The following is a 14,645-nucleotide window of genomic DNA, read 5'->3' on the forward strand; positions in this document are numbered from 1 at the left end:
CCAATCGTGCGTAACGGAATCCTCTTCCCCAAATGCCTCGATGCGCGATTGTTTCTAAGGTATTTTATTTCACACATATACTTCTCTCTCTCTCTCTCTCTCTCTCTCTCTCTCTCTCTCTCTCTCTCTCTCAGCTTCTTTCATAACCCCATACGATGGATGAGGAGATGACGTCATGAGCCCCCGCGCGTTTATGAACATTATCGTACACCTGACAGTGTGTCACGGAGGTGTCCGCCAACGGAAAGGAACTTTATGGTTGATTATTATAGGTAATGCATTTTTGGGTTCAGTAATGGATATGCCATTGTAATGTAACAGATTTATGCTCGCCGTTCCGTGTAGGAGCCTCGTAGCTTAGCTGGAGCTGTCGGGCGGTCGACCGTCCTCCCGAATGCAAAACGTTTCGTTTGTTTCAGTCTCGTTCGCTCATCAGCCGGTGGGGGTTTTCGTTTAACGAAGTTTAAAAAGCTCGGTCCAAAAATTGCCATACGTATAACGTCATGGAAGTACATCAATGTCGTTTGCATTTAGAAATTATACACCAGAAATGAGACCTTCCAGAGAGAGCTGGGTTTTGAAGAAAGCCAAGTTCTTCGGAACGAAAGGAAATCTGAGCGAAAAACTGACCAAACAGCGCCCTGCCATCCTCACCTCGACCACGCGTCTCGCTCCGAGACAAAAGCATCGTCGCGCGGATTTTTAATCCAACAAAATGAGGTAGTGACTTTTTACCCATTGAGGAGCGACTCATCAGCGCTCTTCCTATTGTATTCGGAGAATATATGGCAAAACGGAATGCTCAGAAGGGCGAGAGATAGAGAGAAGGGTACAGAGTGGGAGGGATGTAGGCAGTAATGGGTGTACTGAGGGGATGGGGGGTCAAAATGATAGCTTCCCTGGGGTTGAAATCCCTTTTCCCCGACGCTGTTTTAGTCCCAAATGAGATTGGATTCTGGATAGCCCGAACAAACATATCTGAGTCAGATCCCATTGCATTTTTTTTCCTTATGGACTTGTACCTTATCGGGTTCATTTTTTTTCTTTTCGTCTTTAAGCAATTCCGTCAAAGGCTACGGACACGTTGCAGACGCACACAAAACAGGCGGTCATTATTAATGAAGTTATGGATATCTGAAATTACTAACAATATCATTAATCCCTCCAATTAGCGACGACAGACACACGATATAAAGGCAAAATAACCAGTCGTGGAAGTACTATGTAAATGATGAAAATTTTATTTCGATACGATATAGCATTTAAATGAGTTAGTTAAGAAAAGAAGTTTTCTTTACTTTTTTTTTTGTATAAAGTAGAGCTAGGCGAGGCTTGAATATGAGTTCCCCTTTCACTTTGAAACTCTTCACTATATAATGACAGTCTCATACAGGATACTACTGAAATCCTACTACTGAAATCCTGTAGCGGACCTCGTAAGAGGCATATCCTGTAACGCACTTACTGTCACAATGCGTTCTGTGTATGAGTAGCCACTGCTCTAAATTGGATAAAGAGCTGAGTATTCTCCCAGTTCAAAGATCAAAATTAACCTTTTTTATACATATACATGAGATCTCTATTTTCACTCTATAAAACCTTTTAGGTTAGCTCGGAAATTTAGCACGTGACTTCTGTGTAAGACCACAAACCATGAGTATCTGTCTATCTATCTATCATTCTATCTATATATACATATATACATGTGTATATATAATACATATACACAGCGTGTATACATAAACACACGCATATATATATATATAACACATACATATGTAAGTAAGATTTTATGCATGCATGCATAAGTTTGAAAAAAAATTGAAATGAGTTATCCGAAAATTATGTACCAAGAAAGACTAAGTGTGAAAATATATCAAGTTAAGAAGTGATTGAACTGATACTGACATATGGCGCCCTGTGGCTATGCCAGTAGTCTTGCGTGAAGTAAACGGCGTAAACTGCAACAAAAAGGACAACTGCTGTCTAACAGACAGACTTTTTAGCAAAAGGCTAGGCCTACCGCTGACAACTACATCCCACAACTGCAAGGGCATGCAGCTGTAGAAACACCAAGGCAACCGACCCCTTAACTCGGGATAGCGGTGGGGATGAAGAAAAAAAAAGAAAAAGAAGAAGAAGAAGGGAAGATACCGACATAAATAGAGGACGGATGGAAATGAGGTGAGGAAGTTCAGTCGAAAGCAGGACAAAAAATGTTCAGTTGGTGAAGGTGAAATATTATTAACGAGAAAGGGCCTTAGTATCGGCAGGGCATGAAGCTGTATTTAACGTTATGTTAGCCACAATGTATGTATTGGTATGGACTGGCATCAAACACTGCTTAAAAGGTTAGTGAAGACTATTTATTCTTTGTGGGCTCAACCGTCAGAGGATGAATAAGAACTGTTTTCATCTTTCTCTGAAGCCAGCACCTTTTCTAAAGAATACTTTTTCTTTAAAGATTATATTCTCAATTATACCCAGAGTTATACAAAATTGTGTGTACAAATAATTACTTATACACGCACACCCATATATGTAAGTTTGTAATATATATATATATATATATATATATATATATATATATATATATATATATATATATATATATATATATATATATATATATATATATATACAGTATATATATATATATATATACATATATGTATATACTGTATATATATACATATCTATATATATATTAGTCAAATATATTATATATATATATATATATATATATATATATATATATATATATATATATATATATAAGGCATTTGTTGTTTCATTTTCCTTCGTGGGATACCTTTATACACACATTCATCACGTTCCATATCTTCCTGTATACTAACGCGCATGACTATATATAATTGCTGCAAAACTTAGCAACAGGCAAAATTTAGCAGCGAATAAGTGATGTTGTGTATGGCAGTCTGGCTTTGAATACTCTCTATTAGAGGCCGCTTATTTAGCCTATTCAGCCAAACACAATACATATCTGCATATAGTATCCTTTAATGCTTGCAAGGATTAATAATGAACTTGGTATTGAATGCGCTGAACTCCAACGCACGCAGAAATAACATATGCACAGTGACGAGGTCACAAAGGCGGGAAACACTATCGCACAAATAACCGCGTTGAGATTCATTACCTCCAAGATATCAAAGAAACCTGAGCAATTACGAGCACAAACGCAGGTGAGCTCCAACGAATGCAAAGAAAGGACACGGAAACACTTAATTGTTGGTCGTTTTGGGAAACATTATTTCTGCCTATTCTAAATAAACAGGGAAACACAAGCGTTCCTCGTGATGATATCAAGTTACCTGCAAACATACTATTGGAAAGCGCTCACAGATACAAAATTAAATATACTCCTGGAAATCCCGGCATTATGCCTCCAGGCTCCTTCACAAGCCCTCAATGGAGGGATTTGATAATGAGGTGCCTCACTTCTGCTCCTTCGTAACAGCGTCAAGAAGACGTGCGCGAAGAATTAAATTAAGAGAATATGTTCGCGGTGTGCTTGTATCTGCAGTACGTGAATGAATGCATGCAAGCAACCTTACTTTCACAAACGAAAAATATATACTCTCAATTTGAATGCAATGGACCGGTAGCTTTTTAGAAACCTCCAATTAAAATTCGAGATACGCAGTCAGTTTTCAGGCTCTCTCTCTCTCTCTCTCGTGTATGGTAGGCTACTCTTTCTCTTCGATCATTTAATTACAAAAGCGACTGACAGTCTCTCTCTCTCTCTCTCTCTCTCTCTCTCTCTCTCTCTCTCTCTCTCTCTCTCTCTCTCTCTCTCTCTCAGGTAAGCATAACTATATAGGCAACCGATAATTCAGATTGATATATGACAGCACGTAACCTACTTTCCCTCTCGTTGGGAGAGTTAATAACTGGTTTTGACCTCATCTGACTTATAAAGGGATGCGTTGACCTTTCCGGCTTGATTTAACCACATGATATATGGACTTTGGTGACCTTAACAAATACAACAGACTAATAACAGGTCAAGAGATGATGAAGATAATTACAATGACATCGATAAATTGACCACACGTGTCAATCACTGTCGATTTCAAATAACGGATATCTGGATAACCAGCCTGTCTTGACGAGTGGAAACTATACTAAATGACTGCTCTGCGTCTGGAGACTTTGTAATGACATGTGAATACAGGCTTCAAACATTTTAAATAATTTTTCTCGTAGATCAGTTCTGAGAACTCTCCTCTCACTTACTAAGGCGGACAAATTTAGGAGCGTTCCTTTCAAAATATTTTTGCAAGGTTTTTCTTACACAATCACTGAATCATGTATCCCGTCGTTATCCAACTGTGGTGGTTTTCAGCTAGGGAGAAGTAAGGCATATGGCTACCAACCTCATCCCAGAGTAAATGCTAAGAACCGGAAGGCTAGCAGCCTCTGTAGCCACAGCCTCTTAAAGGGAAAAGACGCATATTAGGCATACATTTTCCTGTATATGTACTTTATTTTTTTTACAATACTTACTCTGGTAAAGCAGCATGTAATAATAATTCTATAACTTCCACTCTAATGCCCTACAACTGAAATTTGATTTTTCTGGTGATGAATCTCATGATTCATCAGAACTTCATGCAGATAAAACGTTATTTTGAATCGCCCTCACATATCATATCCGTGATTATTAATGTTGTATTGTATATGTCAACTCTAGTTTACCTAGTAAAATACTTACTTCACAATTGAAATTTATCGTTACAAACGACAATGCCCAACAACAAACGTGAGGTGAAATACTATTGGATGAAGTATCTGACATGCTGGTCCGATGGTATAGTGGTTAGCGTCGTGGCATGCCACTCAGATGTCGCAGGTTTGCGTCTCCCCAAGGCGATGAAAAATCACTGGCTCTGTATCATGATCAGTCACTGCTGCAGTGTGGGGTCTGCAGTGGGAGGTTGAAACCAACATTCTTTGGAAGCTTGAATTTCAAGCCAATGGCTCCTGTGTGTTTGTTCCATGTGAATAGGTTTCATCTACTGAAATAATAATAATAATAATAATAATAACAATAACGATGTCAGAAATGGAGCTCATGGTCTTCAAAATCAATTCTACAAATCTTGAATTGTAACTAAGGATATGATTAAAGTTACTCTTTGAGATCTCAATAGGCCTATAAAATTTTTGTATCAAAGAATCTTAGCGAATGAGATTCATGCACTGAGCAAACTTACAGCGACAAATAATAATTTAGAAAACTTACAGTTGTACTTCTCAAGCAACACAATCATTTTCTTATATTTTCCATGAGATTGCATTTTTTTTATTGCTTAGGCAAGTTCGGCGAATGAAGTATTTTAAATATCACATGGCTATCGAAGAATTTCATATTAATCGTGTAGGTCGCTGTGCCCGAAAGCAATAATGGTCAGAAATCTCACAAATTGTAAGATTTCATTAAACCTTGAGAGTATGAACAAAGCATCTGTCGTTATCTACCATAAAATTTTGACAAATATTCTTTTTTTCAGTATTAATTATAACAGTACTAATGAGTACAGGATATGTACCATTAACCAAAAATGGCTTGTACAAAATATTAAACAGAATTTCTTACTAGTAATGATAACAAGAAGGTTCCACTCTGAGTACTAGAGGTGTGTTAAAAGATGACGAAGGAACTTCACCAGACCAAAGAGATTTCAAAAGGTTTGAAGTAAATCAGGATTCTAAACGTGAGAGCAACGATACAGGTCTCTTCAGTGTGAATTACATGGAAGCAATAGGCCGTGATCACAAAGTACTGTTCAGAACTTATGGCAGCGCAAAATTTCATTTCATTATAAAGATTTCCTTCAATATTCTGAACTGGAAGCAGAGTTTTAGTAGTTCCCGAGAGCAGAGGGCCACTATTTACTGTACTTTTTGCGTTGATGGTAAATATTTATATTTGCTAACTGAAATATGCTCCCCGACCGATATTTCGATAATTTTGCATCCACCGTTTCTTTACATCTTTTTTTTTTTACCTAGGACGTTGTGATAAGTAGTTAGACCAATCTGTACACCTTACATTCACTTTATTTTGCATTGCGAATAAAGTACCTGTGACGCTATTTGGTGGCAGCTTTGTTATTTTCGGTACCACAAAACTTGCACCATGGCTTCCCACAGCCTTAGCTTTGTGTTCTCTTGCTTCGAGATACACTTAGGCAGCCTCTCTGGTTTTGCTACTCAGTAAATAGCATTTTGGTTTGTTACTTAAGACTGTGAGCACACTGACAAGTCACAAAGACAATTTACCTGTAGATGAAAGTGGCAGTCGGTTTCTAATAAGTCCTTGACCTCTATTACCACTCATTTCAGGTGAATTCCCCATTTGGGCTTTCAAGTAATCCTGTTTTGTTTTTAAAGAAGTTGGAACGGTTTGACCCTTATCATTTCCATTAGTTTCTATATCATCAAACTATGTTGAACAGCTCAATCGTCCATCTTGAAAGCACATCCTTACTTAGGGAGACTATTATTGCACCTGTTTTCACATTTCTTAGGGTTTCTCCGTCTTTTCCATGGGTACTATAGCGGTCGCTGCTTCGTCGAGCTAAAGTACTGAGTCCCCTTCTCTCATATACATTCTTTACAGTAACAGGCCACATCTTACGACTATTTACTGACTGCTCCGTTCCTCTACTTGCAAGTTTATTAACCGTCTTTCACGTTCCGTTTTCCCTCACTCATATAATCTTCCACCCTTCAGTGATAGCTCCCAAAATTTCTCCTTCCTCCTTTCCCTTTCTTTCTTCGTGTTTGGGTTAGCTGAGGGCATTGGTCTGTCAGTCCATCTGGCGACTGAATTATAAAAAAATCATGTCACTCTCATAATGTCGTCACAGAAAATAATTGGTATTCTTACACTATTACAGTAAATGAACAATCGGTTCTCTTCCACCAACACTATAATTGCATCGCATTAGACCGTACGAGATACAACGAAATGGTCCATCATTACTTAAGTTGGGGAGAGACAGAGGAGGCACATCATGTTCTTTTTAATCCGATGAGCTTTGTACAAGTCTCCTTCCCTTATACATTCTGATGGTGTACTGGACATAGATTCTTGATTCATTTGTTTGCAGTCACCTCCAACGACAAATGGCTATTTATACAAAGGCGCTCTCTCTCTCTCTCTCTCTCTCTCTCTCACACACACACACACACACACACACACACACACACATATATATATATATATATATATATATATATATATATATATATATATATATATATATATATATATATATATATATATATATATATATATATTGGTACCAATAAGAATTTGCAAGAATACCTAAAATCCTCAGAAAAAAACGAAAAAAGATGAAAGTAAAAATAAGCGATGCGAAACACATAATTAACACATTAAACATCGTGTCTTCCTAGAGGCCGCGGTCTCAACACAACCTGCGTCAGAGAAAAAGCGACTGAGTGCGAAAAAGTAGGAGACCATCATTTGACGTCTGTAACAGAATGAAAACCGAATCCAGCAAGTTCTCCCCGATTCTCACAAGCTGTAATCCTTCTAAGGGCTCGTTTGTCGCTTCTTTGGGGGCTTCACCCCAACTCTTTTTCTCTCTCTCCCTTCTCTCAAGTCTTCCCAAACCTAGGTTCGATGAGGGAACTGAGCTGCCCGTCCCATTGGCCTCTAAGTATAGTGGAAAAATGTGTCCTTTCAGAATTGCCCGAAAGAAGGAAAGGGAGTAGGAGACAGGCACAAAACATTACATCATCTCTAACCTTTCGAGAATGAATTCAAATCGCCCGGGAAGAATCCGTCTCGCTCATTGAACACGTTCCAGTGAAACCCCACATCCTTACACTTCAAGGACTTGGATCATTTTGTGAAAAAGTAATTTTCTGCATGAGCTCTGCCCTTCACGTTCCCACTCTCACCGTCAATATTCTCTGTGCTTCTCTGCCACGTTTTGTCCTGAATTTCTTCGCAGTTGCATAAGGGGAAAAGATTATCAGTTCAGAAATATATTCACCCAACGCAATGAATGAAGGCGTGGTGATGCACTGAGGAAGACGCTTGCAAGAATATTAATGCACACAGATACACACGATTCTATATTATATATATATATATATATATATATATATATATATATATATATATATATATATATATATATATATATATATATATAAACATACATATACATATATATAACTACAAAGGTAATTTCATTAAACGAGAAACGTTGTTGCATTTAAAACAGATGAAAGGTAAGTAGCTGCCAGTAAGACTCATTCTCCTACTGAAATCATCTTAACTTTTGAACATTATTATTACCAATATCGTCTTTATCTAAAACCTACGGACATCACATTCTTACCGATAACAGTTTCTTAATCCTGCTTAAGATCAGGAAGATAAACTAAACAAGACAGAAACACAAACAAAAAATAAAAAAAAGAAAAAGATTTCACAACACGCAGCGGAGACCCAAATAAAAGCCATGTCGGCCTTTGGCTCAATGATTCATATGGTTTTCATTGACATCTGTGCGAACGAGGAGGTAATAATTATGTGGCTTTTGATCGATTGCTTCTGGAGCGACGATCGATAACATTTGAGTCAGGTCGCCGCCCCGCGAATGACCTTTTGCACTAAACCAAAATTTGTGAAAGGAACCTTTCACTCAATATTACACTGATCTTAAACTGATTTGCCTGTCGTTACGTGAGTCTCGACGCGGATGCTTGTCCTTGTTCCCCTGCATCTTGGTGAGCATAAGAAGAAACAAATTGTCTTTAGATATGTTGTAACCTCATTACTTGCAAGCTGCAGTATCTACGTGACACGTGCAATAGTGATTTAGTGTTGGAATATATATGTTCGTTCACACATACATATACACACATACATACACATGTATATACATAATGCATGCATATACATATACAGTATATATATATATATATATATATATATATATATATATATATATATATATATATATATATATATATATATGTGTGTGTGTGTGTGTGTATAGATCAACATATATACTTGAACACTGAATCACCCCTTTGCATATCAGAAAATACTCCGACTTGCAATTAAAGAGGTTACAACATACCTATAGATAATTTGTTTATATTATATAATTATACAGTATATGTATATATATATATATATATATATATATATATATATAAATATATATATATATATATATATATATATATAAATATATATATATATATATGTATATATATATATATATATATATATATATATATATATATATATATATATATATATTTGATCAAAGTGCTAACTCATATGTATCCAGTTATGTGTACAGCGAAACGTTTTACTTACACAAACGCACAGTGGATGTCTACAATGGACCTGAATTTGTACCTCCACTGTTTTCACTTTAACTAAGCATACCCATCCCAACAAGTACTTGAATAAGTTTTAGTGAATAAAAAAAAAATCCTGCCATTCCTATTTCTTTCGCCGTATTCACTCGGATGTCGCGGGGGGTTCGCGTCTCCCCCACGACGATGAAAAATCACTGGCTCTGTATCATGATCAGTTACTGCTGCAGTGTGGGGTCTGCGGTGGGAGGTTGAAACCAACATTCTTTGGAAGCTTGAATTTCAAGTCAATGGCCCCTGCGTGCTTGTTCCATGTGAATAGGTTTCATCTATCGAAATAATAATAATAATAATAATAATAATAATAATAATAATAATAATAATAATAATAATAATAATAATAATAATAATAATAGTAGCTTTGAACAAAGAAATGAGCGAGCTGTTATAGCATTACTATCTCCATTTCCGTCAAGAGTCTGTCAACAGGTAGAGTGGCTCAATTGTAAGAAGTTCAATAAACTGATATAAACTGGCCTCAACTCCAGCATTTGCTTGAAATGGATTCAGTACATTACTAAGAATACAAGTATGCTCTCTCTCTCTCTCTATATATATATATATATATATATATATATATATATATATATATATATATATATATATATATATATATATATATATATATGAGCTGGATGCGAAGAGAGAGAGAGAGAGAATTTCATAAAAGATCTGCCAAGCTATTCAGTTATTTCTGAATCAAGCTAATCCTAGCGATCAGCACTGAAACCACCAAAAAAGAACAAAAGATATAATAGGCGCAAGTGATTATGGCTAAAAAAAACTTTTCCCTGACTGTATTTTCATTACTGGACACGAATGATTCACAGCAACCATGTTCACTGACTCCGTTTAATGGTGGGAAGCAAATGTAATTCAACAGTAACTCGTTTACTGAAACTCTCATCTCTCCCTGTACAGTTTCTCACTTGAAATCTCTATGGTTACAGAGCATCTGAGTCACTGTATCATGTTAACCTAACCTGTATCTTTCCATTCACTGAACTTTACACACGCACACCATCTTGAACAGTTTGAATATGCAATGATCTTCACACTAAGACCTCAATCATAACGTTGCATCTTCATTTTTGACCATATCAGCTTTTAACGCAAAGCATACAAAACAAAGCAAACTTATTTCCGCAGTTCTCATGCAAATTCCTTATATTCAAACGCTTTAGAATGTGCCTATTTTCTATAATAAAGTTTCAATAAGAAGCCCTTCGTATGCAAAGTATCTGAGGAGGAAATGAAACAATGCGTCAGTCAGTCACTGTAACGACCCGAGTGGGCCGTTATGCAGGTTCTTTAACATACTCAGGACGGGGCTGTCATGACTGACGGCAGATGCAACAAACAAAGGAGGGGAAAACAACAAAAACAATATAATGAGCTCAAAATTAATTTATTTACAATATGTTACCTACATATTTACAGTTGAGTCAGGTTCAATCTAAAATAAACAAAAACCATTACAAATGAATTAATCGCTTAACAGCAGCAGCAACAATCAAAACCAAAAAAAAAATAGTTACATAAGCAAATTGATAAACAATACAAAAGCTTAATAATAAACAATACTTAGGCAGCTAAAATAAGAACTGCATAACTCACAGGCAGTATAAATATAAAAATAACAAGCAGCACAAAACAATGCAAATAACGAAAAAACTGTAAAATAACGATTACAGCAAATACATAATAACGCAGCATAAAGGAACAACAGTACTGGGCGTCCTCCTCCAACATCAGATGACCACGACAGAGCCGACATGGGAACCATCTCGTCCCCAAAAACAGTACTGACGTCCTCCTCCAACACTGGACGACCACGACAGAGCCGAAACGGCAACCATCTCGTCCTTAAAAACAGCGTTGATGTCATCCTCTGATACCGAGCGCCCATGACCGTCGCAGACGAAGCTGTAACACTGGAAGACTGCAGGACAACAAAGACAGAGCCGACACGGCAACCATCTAGCCCTCAAGCACAAGTCCTCCACGGGTCGGCTGCCGGGACCTGACTCTCAGGTACGGATACCCAATGCTGCTACTCCAACTGGCTTGCTGCTGCCCTCAACCTGGCTCGTTGCTGCTACGAACCTGACTCGCAGGTACGGATATAGCTTCCAACTGGCTTGCTGCTACCCTGGACCCTATTCGTTTCGCCCTCCAGAACCTGACTGAAGCAAGAAAAACGGCAGCTCACTGACGAAAACATCAAAACAAAAAACTTGAAGGTAAGGAGGCAGCAATCCACAAAAGGGAACGAGCGGGGAACCAGCAGTTCCCAAAACCATCACTTAACGTGACACCTCCCCACCTAAAAGAAAAAAAAAAAAGATTATTTTTTTAACACTCATGATCCCCTCCAATGCCGGGAACAACCCCGCCAGCCAAAAACAGAGCCGCCCTGTCAAAGTCGCCATTGTAACGACCCGAGGGGCCGTTATGCAGGTTCTTTAACATACTCAGGACGGGGCTGTCATGACTGACGGCAGATGCAACAAACAAAGGAGGGGAAAACAACAAAACAATATAATGAGCTCAAAATTAATTTATTTACAATATGTTACCTACATATTTACAGTTGAGTCAGGTTCAATCTAAAATAAACAAAAACCATTACAAATGAATTAATCGCTTAACAGCAGCAGCAACAATCAAAACCAAAAAAATAGTTACATAAGCAAATTGATAAACAATACAAAAGCTTAATAATAAACAATACTTAGGCAGCTAAAATAAGAACTGCATAACTCACAGGCAGTATAAATATAAAAATAACAAGCAGCACAAAACAATGCAAATAACGAAAAACTGTAAAATAACGATTACAGCAAATACATAATAACGCAGCATAAAGGAACAACAGTACTGGGCGTCCTCCTCCAACATCAGATGACCAACTGACAGAGCCGACATGGGAACCATCTCGTCCCCAAAAACAGTACTGACGTCCTCCTCCAACACTGGACGACCACGACAAGCCGAAACGGCAACCATCTCGTCCTTAAAAACAGCGTTGATGTCATCCTCTGATACCGAGCGCCCATGACCGTCGCAGACGAAGCTGTAACACTGGAAGACTGCAGGACAACAAAGACAGAGCCGACACGGCAACCATCTAGCCCTCAAGACAAGTCCTCCACGGGTCGGCTGCCGGGACCTGACTCTCAGGTACGGATACCCAATGCTGCTACTCCAACTGGCTTGCTGCTGCCCTCAACCTGGCTCGTTGCTGCTACGAACCTGACTCGCAGGTACGGATACCTGCAGCTGCTACTCCAACTGGCTTGCTGCTACCCTGGACCCTATTCGTTTCGCCCTCCAGAACCTGACTGAAGCAAGAAAAACGGCAGCTCACTGACGAAAACATCAAAACAAAAAAAACTTGAAGGTAAGGAGGCAGCAATCCACAAAAGGGAACGAGCGGGGAACCAGCAGTTCCCGCAAAACCATCACTTAACGTGACAGTCACATAACCATCAAAGCGTTTGTTGTCTAAGCTAAAGAGTACCGTTGGCCTCATGGAGAACTAAAAAAAGTATTGAACTTCAGAATCTACAGTACATATGGAAGCGATAATCAGAACTGCAATTTCATGACTTCCTATTTCCAAACAACGCCTGAGAAAATAAAGCCTGGTGTATTCTATGCACGTGCAAAAGCGCTTGTTACAAAAGGCAAGAGAAATAACTGATATAGTTGTTGAGCCAGAGCATAAGAGGGTACGAGAAATAACTGAAATAGTTAGTGAGCCAGGACATAAGAGGGCAAGAGAAATAACTGATATAGTTAGTGAGCCAGAACATAAGAGGGCAAGAGAAATAACTAATATAGTTAGTGAGCCAGAACATATGAGGGCAAGAGAAATAACTGATGTAGTTACTGAGCCAAAACATAAGAGGGCAAGAGAAATAACTGACATAGTTAGTGAGCCAGAACATAAGAGGGCAAGAGAAATAACTAATATAGTTAGTGAGCCAGAACATAAGAGGGCAAGAGAAATAACTGATGTAGTTAGTGAGCCAGAACACAAGAGGGCAAGAGAAATAACTGACATAGTTAGTGAGCCAGAACATAAGAGGGCAAGAGAAATAACTGATAAAGTTTGTGAGCCAGAATTTGAGAGTAAGAGAAATAACTGATATAGTTAGTGAGCCAGAACACAAGAGGGCAAGAGAAATAACTGAAATAGTTAGTGAGCCAGAACATAAGAGGGCAAGAGAAATAACTGATATAGTTAGTGAGCCAGAACATATGAGGGCAAGAGAAATAACTGATGTAGTTAGTGAGCCAGAACACAAGAGGGCAAGAGAAATAACTAATATAGTTAGTGAGCCAGAACATATGAGGGCAAGAGAAATAACTGATATAGTTAGTGAGCCAGAACATAAGATAGCAAGAGAAATAACTGATATAGTTAGTGAGCCAGAACATATGAGGGCAATAGAAATAACTCAAATAGTTAGTGAGCCAGAACATAAGAGGGCAAGAGAAATAGCTGATATAGTTTGTGAGCCAGAACTTGAGAGCAAGAGAAATAACTGATATAGTAAGTGAGCCAGAACATAAGAGGGCAAGAGAAATAACTGATATAGTTACTGAGCCAGAACACAAGAGGGAAAGAGAAATAACTGATATAGCTACTGAGCCAGAACACAAGAGGGCAAGAGAAATAACTGATATAGTTACTGAGCCAGAACACAAGAGGGCAAGAGAAATAACTGATATAGTTACTGAGCCAGAACATAAGAGGGCAAGAGAAATAACTGATACAGTTACTGAACCAGAACATAAGAGGGCAAGAGAAATAGCTGATATAGTTACTGAGCCAGAACATAAGAGGGCAAGAGAAATAGCTGATATAGTTACTGAGCCACAACATAAGAGGGCAAGAGAAATAGCTGATATGGTTACTGAGCCAGAACATAAGAGGGCAAGAGAAATAACTGATATAGTTACTGAGCCAGAACACAAGAGGGCAAGAGAAATAGCTGATATAGTTACTGAGCCAGAACATGAGAGGGCAAGAGAAATAGCTGATATAGTTACTGAGCCAGAACATAAGAGGGCAAGAGAAATAACTGATATAGTTACTGAGCCAGAACATAAGAGGGCAAGAGAAATAGCTGATATAGTTACTGAGCCAGAACATAAGAGGGCAAGAGAAATAA

General features: G+C 38.1%; 1 protein-coding gene across 1 annotated transcript in view; it reads left to right on the top strand.

Annotated features, from left to right (window-relative positions):
- Window positions 1–13,728: 13,728 nt before the first annotated feature.
- LOC136837678 (nebulette-like) overlaps window positions 13,729–14,645 on the top strand; it is a 1,723-nt gene continuing 806 nt past the window's right edge. The window contains exons 1-2 of the mRNA XM_067102552.1: window positions 13,729–13,894; window positions 14,025–14,645. The exon at window positions 14,025–14,645 is cut by the window's right edge and continues 186 nt beyond it. Coding sequence (XP_066958653.1) covers window positions 13,729–13,894; window positions 14,025–14,645 — 787 coding nt within the window. The remainder of the gene's footprint in view (window positions 13,895–14,024) is intronic.

Source organism: Macrobrachium rosenbergii, chromosome 59, assembly GCF_040412425.1.
Source record: "Macrobrachium rosenbergii isolate ZJJX-2024 chromosome 59, ASM4041242v1, whole genome shotgun sequence".
Classification (NCBI taxonomy): Eukaryota; Metazoa; Arthropoda; class Malacostraca; order Decapoda; family Palaemonidae; genus Macrobrachium; species Macrobrachium rosenbergii.